This window comes from Coturnix japonica, chromosome 18 (assembly GCF_001577835.2).
Source record: "Coturnix japonica isolate 7356 chromosome 18, Coturnix japonica 2.1, whole genome shotgun sequence".
In the NCBI taxonomy this organism is placed as follows: Eukaryota; Metazoa; Chordata; class Aves; order Galliformes; family Phasianidae; genus Coturnix; species Coturnix japonica.
Genome location: NC_029533.1, coordinates 8,094,029 through 8,114,099, shown reverse-complemented (window position 1 = coordinate 8,114,099; position 20,071 = coordinate 8,094,029). Strand labels below are relative to the sequence as shown.

Sequence of the window (20,071 nt, the reverse complement as noted above, 5' to 3'; positions counted from 1 at the left end):
TTATTGTTTAGTTGGCAAAACTAGGTTAATCAGGTGACTGTTCTTCTTAGCATCTTGTAGTGAGTGCTTCTGGTTCGTATATACCTGGATGGTCCATTGCAGATACATACACACGTTTATATTAGCAACTTAGTATTGCAAAACTATATAGTAGTTCCTTTTGTAATTCCCTGAAGTAACACCCAAAGTTATGCATTTTGTAGTAAGCAAGCTGTATAATGCTTCAGTGGAGAGACTCCATCCCCTGGTTATGTTTGTTACTGTGGTGCTCACCTGTGAAATCAACAAGCTAGACACTGTCATTTGTGAGATGTAGACCTGTGAGCTGATTGTCCATTTTCTTTCTCTTCCCAGGGATAGTGCATTTCAGATCATCTCTGTTTGCAAAGGAGCGAGCCTTGGTTTGGATATTGTTGGAGGAATTGACAGAAATGAAGGGCCTTTGGTATACATCCAAGAAATCATCCCTGGTGGTGACTGTCATAAGGTAGATAAAGACCTTTCCTTCTCACACTGTTCATTGCCCTGTATTTTTGCCTGCATTTTGTACTAATATACTTCATACACAAGTATTGTCATTATGGAATTGGTTTTTGTTTCTCCCTGGACAGAAGTATATCATTGCACCTCATAATGAACATTATTTGAGTTTGTGTGATGTAAATGAAGATCTTATTCCTTGTTCCACTTAAGAGAAACTTAAGAAAGTGGGTTTTTTGTCAGGTGTTATGATGCAAGGAGGGGACAGACCTGCAGACCTGCATTTTTCCATGCAGTTGAGAAGCATCATATAGGCAAACAGTAATTTCAACAAATAGTGCAGGCTTGTGAAATGCGTGCATCAGTACTGCTTACTGTTTTTGTTTATGACAAGTGCAATCTGTAAATCAGGAGAGCTTGGAAGTTGAGAAGAATAAACAACAGAACGGTCTGGTTCAGATACACAGAACTGTTTATCTCAGTGTCTCTTTGTCATCCCTGTGTTATTACGGTTATTTTGATGTGTAGATAAACCAGTGTTTGCCATCTGCCAAGCAAGGGGGTACAAGTTAATTTCACAGGCAGTGAGGTTTGCTCCAAAACAATCTTAAACTATTTCTGATTGAATATCTGTAGATTGAGGTTAATCCTAAAAGGCAGAGATTGACAGGAACAAAAGGCCATCTCTCTCCAAGACTTCTCTTAATAGGCAGATGGTAATCCTTCTTTTCTTTGGCTGTTTTGTTTTGGCTTTTGAAACGTTTTTTCTCATTTTAAGTGTGTCATATTAAGTGTTTACAGTCTGTCGTGCTTGTAATTGATGGAGTGAGACTGGGCCATGTGTATGCAGTAGGTTCTAACCTTAGCAGGGAATTTCCCTGTTTTCCTTGTTTGAGAGACCTAAATGAGGAGTGTGCTTTAAATCTCTGCCACGGGAGGGCAGCATTGAAATTGCTATCCTTTAACAGGTTGCTTGCAGGAGAAATGGAAGACCTGAGCTTTCAGTGACAGAAAATGTAACAAAGTGCAATCGCATGCTGAAAGAGCATAACTAAATTTTAATGTGTGAGAGTATAATGACAAATTATACTAGTCTTACAAAAGCATTTTGCTTCCTATGAATCTTCTCTGCAGTTTGGTTCACGTGGTCAGTAGGAAGTTTCCTCTGGTCTTATGGGTCGTTTCTTCTTGGTGCAGGAAATATCCGTGGCTTATGTTTTTTTAACAGAAGTGTGTCCCATGGTCCAAATTTCTTTATACAACTTTACCAAAATCCCGTGTTAGTAACTAATGCAAAATCTGTGGTTTTGTTTTTATTTTGTTGTGAATTAGGATGGACGACTGCAGCCTGGAGATCAGCTTGTCTCCATCAATAAGGAGTCCATGATTGGTGTGTCCCATGAAGAAGCAAGAAGTATCATTGACAGAGCCAGGACCAGGTATCTGCTGCTGCCAGTTAACTCCAAAATGAGCTACTAGGCCACATTAAACACTGGATTACTCTGAAATGCTGTGTGTTCTTAGAGGAAACACAAAGGGTGTTCATGGTTTGAAATACGCAGCTGAAATACTGGCATCACAGGAGACTCAGACTCACCCCTCAGGTGTTTTAAAACTCTGTTTTCATTCCTTTTAAAGGAGAAAAAGAAAACCGAAAAGCACTGCTTACCTAATGGTTCTGGTGGTAGATATTAAAACATCTTTTTAGAAGAATAGAAGAGGAAATAATGCAGTGTTGGGGAAAGCACAATTTTTGCACTAGTAATACATACTTGTATGACTGGAATAGTATCTGGTATGCTGAAAGCTTTTTGATTTTATTCTAGGTTTGAAAGTTTTTGCGAGATAGCTTTTATAAGACAAAGAAATGTTCCCAGTTACTCAGAGAATCTGCAACGTCCCTCCAGTCTTGTACCACCTCCTGCAGTCTTTGTTGGACCGCAGGCTGCAGGCCCCAGGTCTGTGGCATCTCCTAGCACAAAGCTTGTTTCAGCTCTCCTTCCTAATGCTGTGAGTATCCTTACTGCTCCTGTAAGAAGCAAGTTCTTTTCTGGATTTTATTGGAGTTACAGTGTAGGATCCTTTCAAGATGTGCTGTGTTACAGCAAAGTAAACACTGCTGAGAGCAATGAGGGTATTATTTGACTTGTAATATGAAAATAAATCTATTAAAATTAGCCCTATCTGCATTCATAGTTCTGAAGTTCTTCCTGTTGCTGTGGCAGTAAAGCTTCAGAACTTGATAACTGCAAGTTACTCAGTTTTGTATCACAGAGCTTGAAGTACTGAGTGGTTTCTGTGTGAGTGCAGGACAGTCCCACAGGCTGCACTTCTTCCACAATGAAGAAATTTTTGCTTAAAAATGGGCATCCCAGGAAAATAGGAAGTTTTCTTTATTTTGGCTAAGTAACAAGGATTTAGTTAGTGCAGTTCACCCTTAATGTAAAGAAGCAATGCTGAACGCAGGAAATAACATTTTCTTTAGCTAGTGTATGATTTCTTTTTAAAACAAACAACCTTTCCTTCGAATGAGGAAGAATAAAAGGTTCCCCATCAAACAGAGTCAGAATGTGATTCTCAGTTGTTTTTATGTTCATATTCCGTTCTTGCCCTCTTTTCTTTCCCATCATAGATGTAAGCATTGAAGCAAGTTGCATGAAAGCTGTGCTGTTTTCATCTGTGAAAATACTCAAAACCCCTGGAAGGTTTTGATAAGGCCCTGGTCTAAGTTCTGGTTATTGTACCTTCTCACTGCACTTTGTGTTTTCTGCTGGAGTTGTCTTAGTCTGCTCAGGTCTATTTTTCCTCTTGGTTTTTTCTCTCTTGGTTTAACGTGTGCTTCTGGTCTGGCTTGTGACCTACTTATAAAATGGTGTTTCATGACTTTTGATTTCCTTTCACAGATGGAAACTAGAGTCAAAATGGAAGAGCAGTCTCCAATTACTTCTGCAGAGAGCAGTCCTGCTGATGGATCTGTTCATGGTAAACGCTGATTTAATTCCCTATTGCTCATTTTTTTCTTTAGTATTTGTCTTAACAGAAAATAATACATAGTGAGATTCTGTAGGCTTCTGAAAAAAAGGCTGTTGATTTATAGTACAGATTGAACAAAGATCAATGGATTGTGCAGTAACTTCTGTCAGATATAACAACAAACATCTGAAACCAAACCAAAATGAGTGATCACAATGTTTGCAATATAGCAGTAATGATAACCGACTCAGTAGAAACCAGATAATGAGGACTCACATATAGATCAAGATTACGTTGCCATAGAAACTGTGCTTTCTTGCTTTAATGAAATCCTGTGGATGTATATTGCTTGCATGTTTTTTGAATCAAGGCTTTGGAAGTACAGAAATAACATGCAGACCTCTTTAGCACTATTTCAATTGACAACAAATAGGATGCGTGTGTATATTTGAGAGCCAGGATGTTGCAAACTAAGAAAGGTTTGTTTTCTTCCCTGAAGGGTGAGCTGATGGAATACGAACTTTTGGTACTGGAAAGGCTGTGGTGTTGAATACACCTGGAGTTTAACAATTACAGCTCCATCACACTAGTGATTAAAAACACTGTGATTAAACCAAAGGCACAAGACAAGCAGCTGGATATGTTCAGAACATGAGACTCATTTAATACAATACACAGGTGCTTCATGTTGCCTAAACAAGAAGGCTGCATTTTGTGATCCTCTCGGAAGAGTAGCTCTTCAGAATAGAAAGCAGAAAAGCTTGCAGCTCCAGTTTGAAGTTTATTGCAAAAATAAACTGTGTGCTTCATGAACTTTGCGTTATTCTGCTTTCTCTCTACTAATTCACTGAATGTAATTCTTGTAAAAGAAAAATTCAGATTAGTTTTAAGTGTCTTCAGTATTTCAGAGCAAGAATTACAACTGAATCGTGGCTTTTCCTTTTTGTCTTCTCAGTCATTGCCCCCAGTCAGAGCAATGGTTACAAGCTGCCAGGAAGGAAGGCTTTCTTGAACTCTAATATTCGTCTCAAAGCAGAAAAGCTGGAGAAGGTAAAAAGAATTTCTGAATTATCCTTCCTCCCTCCTTATAATGTAAAGCAGTTGGAGGATATTCCTAAATTGACAGAACAGGAGGTGTGAGTTGAAGGCATTAAAGTTCCTGTTTGAGTAGCTTCTTCCAGGTTGCAGGATGATGTTTCATTTTACATATTGGGCAAATTACTGTTTTTGTTAATCTAATTACTGATGAACTCTTCTGAGAATCTGAACGTCCCTCAGGATTTTTAAGAAAGTTATTAAGGACAAAAGGGTTTTGCTTATTATGCTCATCTGTATTCAAGGTTAAACAATATCTGAACATCTCGCAATTAGAACGAGAAGTCACAAAGAGTGTCTGGAATAAAAGTGCAGTCAGTGAGGGGGGACTCTGATACAGAAGCTCTTTGAAGTGTAGCTCTGTCCCTGCACTCATTATCCTTGGTCCTTTTGGTGTTTTTTCTCCAAAATAAGTTTTTTCCTTCCAGGCATTGAATTATCTCGGGATTCAGCCCTCGGCTGAACAGCAGCAAGCCCTAAGGCAGCAACTTCAGAAAGATTCTAAAGGAACTGTGTCTTTTGGAGGTAATCATTTCTTAATTACCCTGGAAAATAGAGAAATGTATGAATACAGAAATAGTGGATAATAACCGTTAATGTCTTTTCTGGCAGTGTCGTCAGATTGCTACCACAAATAAAGCAGTACTTTAGGGCAAAAACCTTCTATTTAATAAATAAGCTTAGAATTCTGAAACGAAGTCCTGCAGACCCTCCTCTAGGAAAATCAATCCACAGGGAAGGGTGGGTATAAAACAGATGTGCAGATCTCAATTTTTCATGGGGGTCTGCCAAATGTACAGCAGGTACTTGGAGGATGAACTCTGGTTTTCCTTTCTCCACCCCAACTTAAGAAGCATTTCATACCAGGACCTGTTCTTATTTTGCCAGCTTGGCCAAATGGTTCTGTTCAAAGGGATGTTTCTGACAGAACTGTAAGATTTATGCTTTCCTTGAAGGACATTGTGGAGAGCAGATGCTGCATTCTGAGAGCAGCCTTTGTGCTACCAGCAGTTGTGTTGCACCTATTGATATTGCTGCTAACATCAACCTGCAAACTGCAGCAGAAAAACCGGAACCGTTTTGTTTTGTAGATTTCATTGAAGTTTCAAGGAATCTGTTCTCTGTGCAGTCGGATGCAACAGATGGTGGCCAAAAGCCTGTGATGATTGGGATTGATGGAATTGCCAGTTTGTTAGATTCACAGGTACAGTGTGTGTGTGTATGTGTGTGTGTGCAGTGTTTGGCTGTTGGGGGGGATTATTCAGGAACTTAATGGTTGAGGTTATTCCAAATCTTGGGCAGGTTTTTCACGCAGCATCGTATCACGCTGTACTTTAAGATAACCCAGTTTCTGTGAAGCTTTTTAAAGCAACCTACTTTGCAGAAAGCAATTCACATAATGATGATGATGTGGGTACAGACAACAGTGATTTTTCCAAGGTTTCTTACATGGAATGCACACTGCTACCACCGGGGTGAATAATAAACAGTTAAGAGGTCCAGTGATTCTGGAGGTACCGTAAGAGTGAATGCCAATGCAGTGTGTTTGTAGCATAGGGATATTTAAATCCAATAATGTATTATTTAAAATATTGAAGAAAGTGGTGGCTGGTAGTGTAGCATCCTTGGCATTTTGTGATGGTTTTGTTAGTCCTTTGAAACAGTAAGAATTCACATTCCTTGATAAGTTGGTCAGAATTTTCTTAAGAATTCTTTGTATTTTCAGTAATATTTTCCAGAGCTTTAAATCATTCTAGAATTATCCTCTCATTTTATTAATAAGGCCTTTTAGGGGAGACTTAAGAATTGTGGGAGATGCACGTAGGGCTGGTTTCTAATGGGGCCTGTTTAAAATGTGCACAGTTGGTAACCTGGGATTCTCTGGAGAATGATGTGGAAAAGCTGAAGAAGGAAAGAAATGAAGCTTTAAAAGAAATGAGCAAATTAAAGGTAATACTTAATTTTGATTTGTATTAATTTAATCAAGAGTTGAATTTTGGTGTACTTGACCGCTTTCCTTTTGAATCCTACATTCAAATTGTGATGAATAAATAAAAAGGCAGAGCAAGCTGCGTAATGCTTAAAGATCGTGTGCTCACAGCATGGAGAATGTGAGATTCAGTACATGGACCACAAAGACACTTTTAAATCTGATTCACAAGGAGAGGAGATGAAGAAGCCATTTCCCTGGTGTGTCTTTGAGAAGTGACTGATCTGCATAGCAGTTTTGCTTGGAAATGTGTGATCCTCATAGTGACAGCGTCTGAGCAGATGCTGATAGTTTTGAAAGAAGCTGACTGGGAGATAAACGAATCCATTTGCAAAATGATTGCCAATTTGCAGTTTGGTTCTGCCCCAGATTTCATGAAAATGTTCTGGTTTTATTTTTTTTCCACCAGGACTTTTAAAACCTGTGTGTTTGTGTGCTTATTCGACATCATTTGTAGCGTGTGTCACTAACTGGAAAGGCAGCAGTTGGAATCTGGTTTGGGATACAAGCTATGGTGTACTTAGTTTTTATTTATTTATTTATTTTTGGCAGGAGGAATTGTCAGAATCTCTGAATTTCCAGAAGCAGTTAACAGAGGAGCTGCAAGTGGTCAAGCAGGTATGCTGAAGTTTCTTTAAAACAAACCCATTCTCTCTTGAAAATTGTTTATATCCTGAATTCCTCCTGGAGCAACTTCCCTGTCTCCTGCTTCTACCGAACACTTCTGGCCGCCCTCCTCTGTAGCTGCTCCCCATTCTTCCCTCTTGTGCATCTGTGGGGCTCCTGGAGGTTTCTCAGAGCTCTCAGTTGCATTAGGTGTAAAAATGCCAAATATTTAAAAAGTCTTTCAGCTCCCTGTTACACAAAAGTTAGTTCTATGTTCTTGCTCAGGTATGTGTTGCTGTTAAGCACCGTTGTCGCTACCTTTCATTCCACAAATGTGAGGGAACTGCTTGAAAGCTTCCTCCATTAATACTGTGGTGTTACCCTCTCTATTCAGCAGACCCTGATGGAATAAACCAGATTCTTTGTTGGATAAATTTAGCCAGAAGTACATTATGATGTTGCTCCATATCTTTCTGTTCATTAATGGGCCCTCAGTCCATCACTCCAGACTGGAGTTGCTGTCCATCAGTCCAAACTAACACCAAGAGAAAGTACAAATCTGAAAACACAGGCAGTGTGGCAGCAGGTCCTCCTTGTGGAGCCTCAGCTCACACAGCTGCTCTTGTTGAGGACTTGGAGTAGGACCAGTGCGTTCCAGTGGAGGCAATGCTCCTTTTCTACCTCATGAGGTCCTCGTACTTTTAGTTTTCTGTCCAGTCCCAGTATGTGTGGTGAAGGTGGCTTTGCTGGGAGCAGAGCAGCCCACCAAGGGATAAGTGCCATTTCCTATTGAGCATTTTGAGTAACTGCTGCTGATAAGGGCCCTAATAGTGAAACAGAAATAAGAACTGATGTGTCATTCCAGCAGTGCTGTTGTTTGAGACTTACTTTGGAGGTACAGAGAAGGCTTTTTTGGAAAGTTGTGCTTTTTCAGATGTGTTAAAAGAATGCCTTTGTTTGCTGTTTGTGGTGGCTGGATTCTTTCTCAGATAAAACCTGTAAACATTTGAATTCATTCAAGGGAGAAATACCTGGTTTGTAAGAAATCTGCACCTCGCCTTCATTCTGTAAGGATTCCACTCCTGTTCTGCAGCCTGCAGTTCTGCAGTGGTAGTGCCTTTGTGCCATGTTAGGACAAACAGCTCTGGGGCTTAGAACTGACCGTGTCACAGTGGTGCCGACTTCAGTAACTGTAGAGCTGGGAAAGCTGAAGGCATCCATCCCTTTGTACTCCCTGCAAACAGCTCTGGTTTGTCAGAAAGTTCTGCTAATTCAGTTCTGGTGTGGATAATCATTTCCTTGTAATAAAAGAGTCCATTGTTCGTTAATTATTCCTTTAGGTCTTTCATTGTTGAAATCTGGTCGTACTTAGTCTGCTGTTACAGAGGAATTAATATTCAACAATTGGGTTTCAGATAAAACAATGGAGGAGTGCAGGCAGTTATGGGCTATAAGAGATTAAACCTCTATCTCAAGGAAGTCTTATTTCAAAACAAAGACCTCCCTTTTCAGTACAGCAATTCTCCCATGACTTATTTGATATCAGTTTATTTAAATAATTCCCACACATGCATTTTTAAGATGCTGCCCTTTGTCGGGGCCTCTGTGTTCATTTACATTCAGCAAACTTAATATGGAAGTACCTTTTCACTTCCCTCTCCAAGAGCCTTTCCCTCACCATGGGCCCACTGACGGTTCCTTTGCTACTTAAGACTGTGAAAACATCATTTGTCATCTGCAGGGCCCACCTTTTCTTGCTGATGAGTCACAGCGGCAGGGAAGTCCTGCAGAAGCAGCAGTAGGTTTGATCTCTGCAGGTACGGATTCGAACTAATAAGAAATCCCCCAACTTATTTCAAGGAAGGGGAATTGCTTTGAGCCACGTGCGGGGGGGACGCGTTGGCTGCGCTGTGCCTGTGAGCAGCAGTCGGTCTGTCTGCCTGTTTGCACTGCACGCCTCCTGGTGCTGTGCTGACAGCTGGCAGCAGGAGCTGCTGCCCAACAGAGACCCAGCTTTCGGGTCGCCTGTGTTCCCAGGTGCAGATGACAGTCATGTAGAATGCATCAGCCTCGCCTAATGCTGCCTGTGCTTCTAAAAGAAAAATGCATATACTTGATGTCAAACTAAAGGCTATTTAAATGTATCTTTTATCAGTTTTAATGGGAAGGTCTTTATATAAAACCTCTGTCTGGAACTGGGCAGGAAAATTAAGAACAGCACTTATTTGTAGAGCAGTAACAGCAAAGTGTGTAGCAACATCATTGGAAGGACTTCACCTCCTGCAGAAGAGATGGGAACAGTTAACAGCTTTGGATGCATGTCTATAAGGCCTCTCAATCCATTGGATTTGAAGTAATCGTGGAATTAGTGATGTAATTTATTGGGAGTATCGTCTCTCTATAAAAACGTGATGTAAAAATCAGGAATGGATCCACTGACTGGGAACCCTCACAGGTAGCCCTGACACAAGCCACCATGCTTTTAAGCTAAATTTGCACTTAATCACAAAGAGTTTGTTTTTTAGCAGGAGTTGCAACTTTTCAATTGAGTTGTGTCATCTACAGGAAGCCAAGGCAGCTGTAGAGGAGACCAGAGCCCTGCGAAGCAGGATTCATCTTGCAGAAGCTGCACAGAGACAGGCGCGCGGGATGGAGATGGACTATGAAGAAGTGATTCGCCTATTAGAAGCTGAAATAGTGGAGCTGAAGGCTCAGCTCTCTGATCACTGTGGCCAAAATAAAGTAAGCAAAGCAGTCTCCTGTCATAGTTACCATGGTTTCCTTGCTGTTGTCATGTATCTTGTTTTCATTTTCTGTTCATCTGCTTTTCTAAAGTAGGTCACTGTTTGTCTTGTATTATTCAATAACTGGAATGATGTGTAGTGAAGGGGATAATGTGAAGTGCATGAGTCTTCCTTTATCCAGATATCTTTGGGCTGCAAAAACAGGAGCTGGAAGCACATGTGGGCCATAGGTCACCATGACACATCTCAAGCGTTAGAGCAGGGATGGTTTCTGCTCTGTAGCCAGCAGCTGGGAGGATGATGCACACATCTGTGTGCCTTTGTACATACATAAAGTGACCTGAATATTTTTTATACTTCTGTTAGATTAAAAAGGCTATAAAATCCAGTACTGCTCTTAAGTACATGTGGATTTAATCAAGATAGCAATGCAAATGATGTCAACAGAAGTCTGCCAGTGATATTTCCTATAATTTTTTAATTGAGCCTCATATTTTAAAACACTTTGTTTCCAGTGAATTGTTTCAAAGTCTGCTGGGGAATAAAAATATTGGAGGCACTTTTTAATCTTTTACACGTGGTTCAAACAAGTGCAAACAGGTTGAGGTGTGTGTGTGTTTGCCTTCTTTTTCTCGTGCAAAATAGATGTGCACAAGAATTAATGGTGAAAGAGGCTTAATGAAATGCTGCCGTTTCTCACGGTGAGAATTAATGCAATACTGAAAGGTTTTAATAAGATGAAACTGACCCCTGTGGTGTACGAGTTTATGGAGGAGCAACATAGGAAATGTGTGTAACTCCTAGGGAGAAATCCCCCTCATCTGGTGCTGTGTGTGATGGTCGCAGCCTCTCCAAACATCTGGGTGAAATACCTGCCTGCACAGCTTAAGGCGGTGAGAAACGATGTTTCTGAGCTGAGAATTTGCTCTATGAAACAATATCACAGTGCTCTTTGTTACTGTTTCCATGTATGTAAACAGGAGGCATTACATTTGAAAGCTTTTCTCATGGTGTTGTCATGTTGGCAGTTCCAAGGACTCAGGAGAAAACCCTGAGCTAATGAGCGAGACTCGGCAGAGCTGGGCTCACACTGTCTGCAGCTGGAGGAAGGATGCGTAACTCAGATCAATAGCTTATACAAACGCACGTAGAGAAATCCTGGGGGGTAATTTTCTCCATGATGTGCCATAATTACTCTGCTGGCCAAAGGATGTACAGACGCAAACCGGAGGACCACATCTCCTCACACACTGGCTATTTATGGCACCCTGCTGATAGGCGCTGCCAGCGTCACTTCAGCTTTGTTCATCCGGTCATGAATCAGAACAGACCATCCTAAGTTTGAGGCCATCACTGCTATCAGCTGCCAGTCTGAATTTACCTGGATGTGATATCCAGGAGCTCATTTACTAGCAGCTCAGGCACACCTACCTGAGCAGGTATGGGTAGGAAACATAAGGTGTAAAACATTTCAGACGTCCATTTTAATACATGCCTTTTACCTTTGTGAGCCATTGAAGAAACGATGAAAATAAAAGCCTTAAACCAGATTGTACCAAACATCTTTTCCAGGATAACATCCAAGATTTGAGAAAGAGGGTGACTGTTCTGGACTGTCAGCTGCGGAAATCGGAGTCGGCAAGGAAGAGCTTTGAGGTGGCTACTGAAAAACTGCTACAGTTCGTGGAGGTAACTGTGACTCTGCACTGTTCTGTTTGGAAAAGCTGTTTATGTTGATGTTGCTGAGGAGTAAAACTGAATGGAACATGTAGTTTGCAGAAGCCCTTCCCTAGAGGTCATCAGTCCTCCCTCTCCCCACAGCACTGGCATTGCCCACTTGGGTTCTTAGTATCTTCACAAATGGGGACTCCACAGCTTCCATGGCAGCCTGCTCCAACATGCAGCGGCGCATCCTGTCATCGTGTAGGAGAAGATGGTTGCAGTCATGAATTCCAGTCATTATTTTAATATAATTAATAATTATTTTTAATGTGACCAGTCCATTTATCTTTTTGAAGGTTAAAGTGTTTGTTGAACAATTTGTCAATGTGGCCGCATTGCCATGAATTAACGTGTTATGTACATTAACGTGACCCTTCGTAGACTGTTCTGGAAATACTAATGAAATCAATATTTGCAAGAATAAAAGGCAGCTGTGAATAATTCACTAGGTATGAAGTACTGGGAAAATGAGAATAGCCATGAAATTGGCTTTGTAAATATGTTCTCTAGGAACTCATTCCATATCATTTTGTAACTTCTGATGATAGATTTTGTAGCTGTTACTTCTCTTCATCTCACTGGAAGACTGTAGATTCTTTAAAGTACAGATCAGAGCCCATGTGCCAAAGCTATGACCTTCCTGACGGTGCTGATTTATGAGGTGTTAACTTCTCACTGTGGCCAACAGGTTGTGCACGAAATGCTCTCGGAAAACTCTCCTTCCTCAGCTGTTCTAAGGTAAGCAGATCTGAGCTGTTATTCACATGAATGTTGAAAACTTTTGTCCCTAGAAGTTGCCTTGTATGCATTTTTTCCTATAGTTTTCTGTTGTATGTTTCTGAATGCCATTATACTCAATGTGGGGATGGGAATTTAAATATCATGTTTTATTTGAACTTTCCTAAAAGCCTTTGTTGTACAGACAGAACAAATTCTGAGACAAACATATGCAGGATGATATTAATCACTTTTGTTCATAGAACGACACTCAAGCTTTACAGCATTTGAAAGGAACCGTTGCTCATCTTACAAGTGAATGCTTTTTGCCCTCTTCTCTTAGTGACAGAAGGACAATGTTGTCTTCTAAAGCACTTCTTGCCCGGCTGGGGAGGATTGGACCAACTGTTACCACAGCTCTTGCAGCAGAAGCCAGAGACCTTGCCAAGTCTGTCCGTGCCATTCTGGAAGTGAACTGTAAGAGTGCATGCCTGCATCTGTGTACACTTGTATACGCGCCCATTAATACTTCATTTCTTTCATTAAATGCTGGGGCATTAAATAATTTAAATATTAAATAATTTAAATATTCTTCTAGGAAAACACATGGGGCATTTCCTTGTATTATTTCTGTTGGCATGTGTGCTGTTTTGGTAGTCTGGAAGTTTGGTAGCAGTGGTTCCAGTTTTTACATTTGTTCTCTTTCTTTCCTTTGCCTTTTGCACACTCTGTGCTTTTTTTTGAGTTAATAACAGCAGCCAGGAGGAGGGGAATTTGTTTTCCACCTGTGACAATGGAAATGTTCTGTCACATGAAGTTGTTTCTATCACACTACACAGGAAATCACGCAAGGAAAACTTCTAGTTCTAAATGCAATTGAATTCTACCATGTGGTTGTCAAATAGAACAGGTCAGACATGTCAGAAAGCTCTAGAGCCACAGCAAGGATCCCTTCTATCAACCTGTAAGATAAAAACAGCTCTGCAGAGAAGGATTTAAAGATTGAACGTCATCCTTCTGAGTTCATTCTCATTTGGAGAGCATTACAGATAGACTTGGGATGTGATGAGCTTCTGTATGAGATTAAAGCTTTAAAGCTTTCTTCTTTCTCAGGAGGAAAAAAAGGAAAAGACAAATAGTTAAAAGCACAGTGTCTACTGGCATTCAGTCTGCAGTCCTCTAAGCCAGATTCTCACACCACATTCTCTGTGTGATCTTCTGATTTCTTGCAGATGTGCTGTCCTAAAAGGGGGCTCTCATGTATGTAGCATTTCATAAATATCATACATTAAAGAGAAAAGGCCTGTAGACATTACATAGAAGACTTCCTTGCTAAGTGCCTCCAAATTAAAATCTGTTACTGAGTTCTTACAGAACTGGAGTGAACACTTCTGAGACTAAGTGGATAAAAATAGACTGCTGGACATTCAGCATTACACACTACTTTTTACTTTATTTACAACAGATGTGAAACGCATCCAGGTGTAGAGCGTTATTCTAAATGAAAACTGATTTCCTTGTGAAAAGTCATCCTTGACATCCATGAGAAAATGGCGTATGCATCAGTAACCACACAGAGTGACCTCTGCTGCACAATAGCATCATATTTTGCCTGAGGGAAGAGGTTTAAAAGAAGTTCCGTGTATTCCTGAATCTCCAAGTACACATAGCCTTGTCTGTAATGATGCCGCAGAGCAGTTTTCAGCCTGGTATGTTGAGTGACAGTTCTGTGATGTCAGTTTGGTGATTTAAGCCAGGATTCTCCATAATACAAACAAACAAAACCAAGCCCCTTTGTTTTACAGTGCTTACTACTGCAGGATTGTTCAGATCCAACAATGTAAATCAAAGTAATAAATAGAATAATCAAGCACATCTCCTGAAAGATTCATTCTTCATCTTCCTGAAAGGCTGTTAGCTATTTTTAGGCAGTAAGTCTTGGGAGGCCTTTCTGCTCTGCAGAATAATACCATCTCCTTAAGACATAAAGAAAATTGCTTTCATCTTACAAAGGATCATAATGCCTCAGCAAAGGAACCATAGCATTTAAAAGTAGTTGCTAGCTGCACTTAGTAGTCCATATGGTGAAGATCATGCTAAAAAAAATAGAGAAAGCAGCTTCTTTCCTATTACAAAACTTAAAAAGAAATGTATTTGCTACTGATAATGGCAGAAATCTGATTAGCTCTGGAACGTACTCATCTCTTCATACAATAGCAGGCAATGAGCATTTGGAAATGTTCAGCAGAATAATGCAGCATTCAGGTATTCCGACTGCTAATTTCCTCACTTTGCCTCTGACTTTTCTATTAAAAAATACAATCTTGCCCTTGTTGATGTAATCCCAACCATCAGTATCTATTAGGTGCTCAGATGCCTGCTTCTCTGATCACAGGCACTGACACAGTGTTATCTTGAACTATTTCTTGACATCATTTTCCTTTAATCTCTTTTCAGCCTGGGATCTGGCAGTCATTGTGAAGTTCACTAAAAGTATCTCCAGAAATGTATCTTCCAAAAAATCCTGTTGCCCTGCTTTATATTGATCTTCCTAGGTACCACAGTAGGCATTATGCTGATGAAGATCTACAGGCAGAAGTTCAGTTGCCCACGTTTTGTATTCATTTTCCTTGTATGCTGATTGCACGTAAGAAATAGGTGATGGGAGGAGCTGGTGGTCAGCAGCTGTGGGTGTTTGTTCTCTTGGTAGTTAAGTTGCTGTTACTTTCTGGATCACAGTCAAAGTTTTACATCTTACATTAACAGCCAAAATAAGGAATCTCTCAATTTCTTCTGTTTATTTTTTAAACTACGTTATGGTAAGTTGCCAACGTAGCTCCATGCTTAGCAAGCTGTTAGCTGTCCCTTCTCATTCCTTTGACACAGTTATAAGTTGGTGGCAGAGTTACGAGGAAGTCTTCTCAAACAGCAGTTGCTAATTAGAGAACAGTTAATACTGCTCAATATTCATGTTCCTTTTAATTATACATCACATCCTTGGTATGTTTATTACAATAAAAATAATGTCATCTACTTTAGGAGTTTGGTTCTTAAAATTAAAGATACAGCAGTGTTGTATGGCTTTCTGGTTGTAGCTCATTGGGAGAGCTCTGGAGAAGTTGGTAGGTAAGCACTGCGTGTTTCCCCCTGCCTTTTTGGTTTATGTGCATTTAAATCTAGATGTAATTTTAAGATGGGCACACTCTGGCTAACTTGACTTTTATTACTTAGCATAGTGATATTAAACATGTATTTGCAGAGACCAAATATCAAAATAGTTCCCCTCCATTGGACCCACAAATATTTTCAGATTGCTGGCACTTTGCTCATGCTGCTGTGTTGTTTTTCAGTGTCAGAGCAAGAAAATTATTCCCTGTGAGATAGCATCCTAGGAACATGTCCCTTCAGCGTCAGGAGGGCAGCATAGCTTTAATAGACCTCCAGCTAATAAACTCAGAATGTACCTTTTCTTCCTGACTGAAAGAGCAGCATAATAACAACTGAAGAGATAACTTGTATGTTCATTGTTCTGGTAAGGCCATAAATATTTCAGTGAGTTACTCAAATCAGAAATGGAGGAGACTGATTAAATTATACAACATACATCCTTAAAGTATCTGTACAGCTCCCACTGTTAACCGTTTTTGACTAGCAAAAGAAGTAATCTTAAAATCTGTGCTGTGTGCTTTAAAGATATGGAGGTCATGTTTGTAAATTAATTATTTTCTGATAGAATATTTCTGCTAGGAAGTAGTATTTTATAACACATTTTAATTTTACTGTGTTTGAACTTTGAAGGAAGTGATTTTTCTCATGAAGGAACTGAACAATTCTTTTATCCAGCAGAGAACGTCAGAGTTTAGCTTGTCCCTTAAGGTTGGAGATTTCTTCCCCAGTCCCCATGTGTCTATATAATAAACCTAGCAAGGCCACACTGGGGTTTAATGGTTGATTAGAAAGGCAACAGAAAGCAAAAGCTCTCAGTTTTACCTTTGGGTTTTCTGTTTTAGTGTGATTGATAGGGTGTGTGTTGAGGTGCTATCTTGCACGCCTAAAAAAAGCTGTAAAGCCTGTTTCTTTGGTCAGGATGGGTTTGATTTTACAGTAAATACTTGGAAGGAGACAAGTGAAGATTTGTTTGGTACATAACGTAATGTACATGTATTGCTTCTGTGAATACGAGATATAAAAATGCCTTGCAAATGGGAAGGAGAGGAAATGTCTGTATATAATGTAAATCACACAGAAGCTTCCAAAGCTAGCGCTCAGACAGTGCTTGGAATAGTACCAAGGAATCTGCAAACATATGGCTAGAAAGAATCTCCAGCAATTAGGTAGGTAGAAGCACCTGCCTGCCTTCAGCACTCTGAATTACATCTATGTGAATCCAGACAGGTGTTGGTCTAACAAAATTCTGCTTTCTAGATTTTCTAGACAAACAATTTCCATGCTTAATTATCTTCACCATTAGGAGGCTTTTTCTTTGGCCTGAATCGTCCTCATTATGGTTTAAGCCCATTGCTGCTTTTCCTCATCCCAGTGGTTACTGAAAACATCCCACTGTGTTCCTCTTTGTGGTAGCTTTTAATATATTAGAAGATATCATCTCACCATTGAATTTTTCTGTTCCCAAAATAAGCCTCTAATATCAGTTTGCTCATTTCTTTTGCTCACAAAGCTTTGTCTTCTGGCTGTTTTATCATTCTTTCGTTTTTCTGGATTCTTTCCAGTTGATCAACATTACATTACACTTACATAGTTGAGACCTTCCTATGGGAAATACAATGGACTAATTGATTTGTTTACTTTAAGAGCTTGTATGCTATATCTTAGACTGGTACACATGTTCTTCTTCCCAGATAGTTTCATGTTACTGACTGATATGTTGGCGCTTTCCTGTACTTCCACAGCCTCTTCTCCTGAACCAAGGGTCAATCAGACCTACCTGCATTCGCGTACCAAGGGCAGCGCTTTGCGTTTTGTCCTTACTGAGTTATGTCCCAGTTTTTTCAAACTACTGATCCAGTTAGTCAATACCTTACAAAATTCTAATCCTGTTTTTCAATGCCATTTCAAAGGAATGTCTGTTCACGGGTGGTTTTCAAACCGCAAGTTATACCTGTTTTTTCCTGACATGGACTAAAACCACTTTTCATTGAGAGGAATAACGCTTTCACCTAACTGGTCTTCCTTGTGGATATTCTTACAGGATCTAGAAATTAGACCCACAGGTTTAAATTTGTGTTCAAAAATCAGAACATTCCAAACTGTGGTTATGTACAAGCAGAGAAGCCAGATAAAAGGCGGCTTAGAACTTAGAAGGACAGAATAATTTTATTGTCTGATCACGTTTAAAAAGAAGTATTTAAAGTATCAATTGTGCACAAATTGCCAGCTAATTTACTGGTGATTGAGCGTGTGTTTTATTCCCAGTGTTTCACAGCAATGAAAAAGACAATTTGATGTGTAAAGCCTGTATTTAAGAGTTCTTTAATGTGACCTAGATTTTAGAACTCGGTTGTTGCTGCTAGAAAAGCAATTTATTCTTTCTCCGTTCACTTACCTTTAATGAGAAAAGATGAATCAGCTTTTGAATAGGCACTGTCTGTACTGACTTTCTAATCAAAACATTTTAATAATGAAAAACAAGTAAGTGATATTATTATGCCTTAAAATACAGATGCTCTAACAAGATTAGGACAGACTTGTTAAGTAAATTTTCAGCATCTCTGATAAGAAGACTTCATTAAAGGACAGATCTTTAAAAGTCTTTGCATGTGCTCAGTTCATACTGTGACCCAGCTATGAAAAAATTAAATGACTTTGTGCCTTTTCCCATACTTGCTCTCAGTAACTATGGAAACTACAGCCAGAACTCTGTAGATTACAATCAACAACTGTGCTGGATGGTAGGTACTTCCTAAGTTCCCTCATCTTAATTTCTGTCAACAAAATGCTTAGAATTTTGTTACATGTATTAATACTTAATGCAGTATGAAGCCCTTAACATGAGGGGGGAAAAAAAAGACCAAAATACTTCTCAGTTTTGTAACATGAAGGTGCAAATTGCTCCCAGTCAGAGGAAATAAGTGAGACAGGAACTGAACCCATATGTTCTCCATTCCAGATAGTGTCTCAGACTCCAGGCTGTATTTGACCTGCTAGCACAGGTCAGCCCGGGATGCTGGTTGTCAGGAGAGGAGGGTGCCTAGATGTCTGCCAGGGTGCACTGTGTCTGAACACCAGTCAGGGAGCAACTGTTTGTCATTTCAGGAACCAAAAAATTAGGCAACTGTTACAGCAGGAAGCTCAACCAAAGCTGTTTGTGCAGTTAATGCTGAGTTAATTTTCCATGGCTATGCAGTTAGGAGTACCCTGAGAGAGGATTAATACTGGTGGCAGGGAGAGTGTCAGTGCATGCTGAAGCCATCAGTGCTCATCCTGTATAGGAGGGGTGGTGTGCTGCTCTGTCAGTTCCTTCAGTTGGCACATTTTTTCACTGTTTTCAGTAGGTAGGAGTGAGAAGCTGAGGGCTAACAGAGTTACTTAGACATACATGGTGTATGTGGTGCACAAATGTGGTAACTGAAATGGAAAGAGGCACAAAGGACATTGATTGCAAAGAGTGGAATAGGAAGATTTCAAAAGTCTATTGATAATTTGCAAGAGCAAAACATAATTGCTTGGTGCTTATGAAGGAGACCTGAATGAGGCATAAAATATAGAAGGGTCTCATGCTAAATCTGTTACCTGATCCTGTGAAGCATGTATATCATGAACGGATTGTGGATGGTGATTTTGGTTGCTATTAGTGGCTGGTACAATTGTTGGGATGTTGGAATCTTTCACAATTAGGATAAAATAAATATGCTAATTTTGGCACACCATGAATGTACTTTTCTTTAGATTTATTATGGAAAAAGGCACCTGTCATAGTTTCTAGGAACATCTGCCATAATTGTTTTACTGGTTCTGAAGTCACATCTGTCTATAAATAAAACCCTTCTTTTACTCAGGTGTAGTTGCAGTGGCTTTTGTAACAGGCTGGAAGGGTGTCGATTTTTATGTATTCTCACAATTCTTGCTTTAAAACAAAAGAAGTATTTCTTTACTACTTACTTTGGTCCATTCTTGCTGTGGAGCTCGGCAGAAAGCAGCTGCGTGTCTCTCAAATTGTCAGTGGTACGTGGCAGCCCCTGCATGGTTTAATTTCATCATCAGTGCATGAAAGGTATTGCTTAGCAATAAAGGCATGTCATCTAATAGTATTACTTTTTAAATCTCAGACAAATTCTGCCCAATTCTAATTTTAGACTCTTTTTCATTTGTTACCAGTGAGCGCTTTCTAATTAAACTTATATTTAACAAATGCGTCAGGGAACGGTGTGAGATGACAGTGATGGAAGTGGGTGGGCAGCACAATAGATGGTGACAAGAGGATTTGATCCACTGAGGACAGGAGGAGACAGATGAATTCCAGAACAGAGGGAGTAGTAACCAGGGGAGCAAGAAAAAGGAGGCTGTGAAAAAAGAAATGATTCAGAGCAGGTCTGTGCAGTGAAGTGTTCCAGGCTGTTCCTTACTTAATCCTGCATGCCTTGTGTGCAGAGGATTGGCTTTCTGAAGTCAGAACGTGTTATTCCACGTTAGTGAAATTAGCTGGAAGAGGACAGTGCTGATTCAGTACAAGAATGTGCTCAATAGAACACTTCTATGAATTTAGCTTTTTTAGCCTGGGAATGAA

General features: G+C 39.9%; 1 protein-coding gene and 1 long non-coding RNA gene across 8 annotated transcripts in view; one reads left to right on the top strand and one right to left on the bottom strand.

Moving 5' to 3' along the window:
• Positions 1 to 20,071, top strand: part of STXBP4 (syntaxin binding protein 4) — a 42,913-nt gene that overhangs the window by 8,527 nt on the left and 14,315 nt on the right. For both annotated transcript variants that reach the window (XM_015879669.2, XM_015879667.2), the window contains 13 exons: positions 355 to 487; positions 1,813 to 1,919; positions 2,307 to 2,490; positions 3,384 to 3,462; positions 4,409 to 4,503; positions 4,977 to 5,073; positions 5,640 to 5,752; positions 6,412 to 6,498; positions 7,091 to 7,156; positions 9,710 to 9,886; positions 11,461 to 11,577; positions 12,299 to 12,348; positions 12,671 to 12,804. In XM_015879669.2, the coding sequence (XP_015735155.1) occupies positions 355 to 487; positions 1,813 to 1,919; positions 2,307 to 2,490; positions 3,384 to 3,462; positions 4,409 to 4,503; positions 4,977 to 5,073; positions 5,640 to 5,752; positions 6,412 to 6,498; positions 7,091 to 7,156; positions 9,710 to 9,886; positions 11,461 to 11,577; positions 12,299 to 12,348; positions 12,671 to 12,804 (1,439 nt within the window). The remainder of the gene's footprint in view (positions 1 to 354; positions 488 to 1,812; positions 1,920 to 2,306; positions 2,491 to 3,383; positions 3,463 to 4,408; positions 4,504 to 4,976; positions 5,074 to 5,639; positions 5,753 to 6,411; positions 6,499 to 7,090; positions 7,157 to 9,709; positions 9,887 to 11,460; positions 11,578 to 12,298; positions 12,349 to 12,670; positions 12,805 to 20,071) is intronic.
• The window catches only part of LOC107322073, a 39,579-nt gene continuing 24,516 nt past the window's right edge, over positions 5,009 to 20,071 (bottom strand). For 4 of the 6 annotated variants that reach the window (XR_004309227.1, XR_001558802.2, XR_004309228.1 and 1 more), the window contains one exon: positions 13,062 to 19,523. This is a non-coding gene — a long non-coding RNA (uncharacterized LOC107322073). Of the gene's footprint in view, positions 5,094 to 13,061; positions 19,524 to 20,071 lie in introns of those variants that run through there. The other 2 variants (XR_004309229.1, XR_004309230.1) reach the window with 1 other exon arrangement.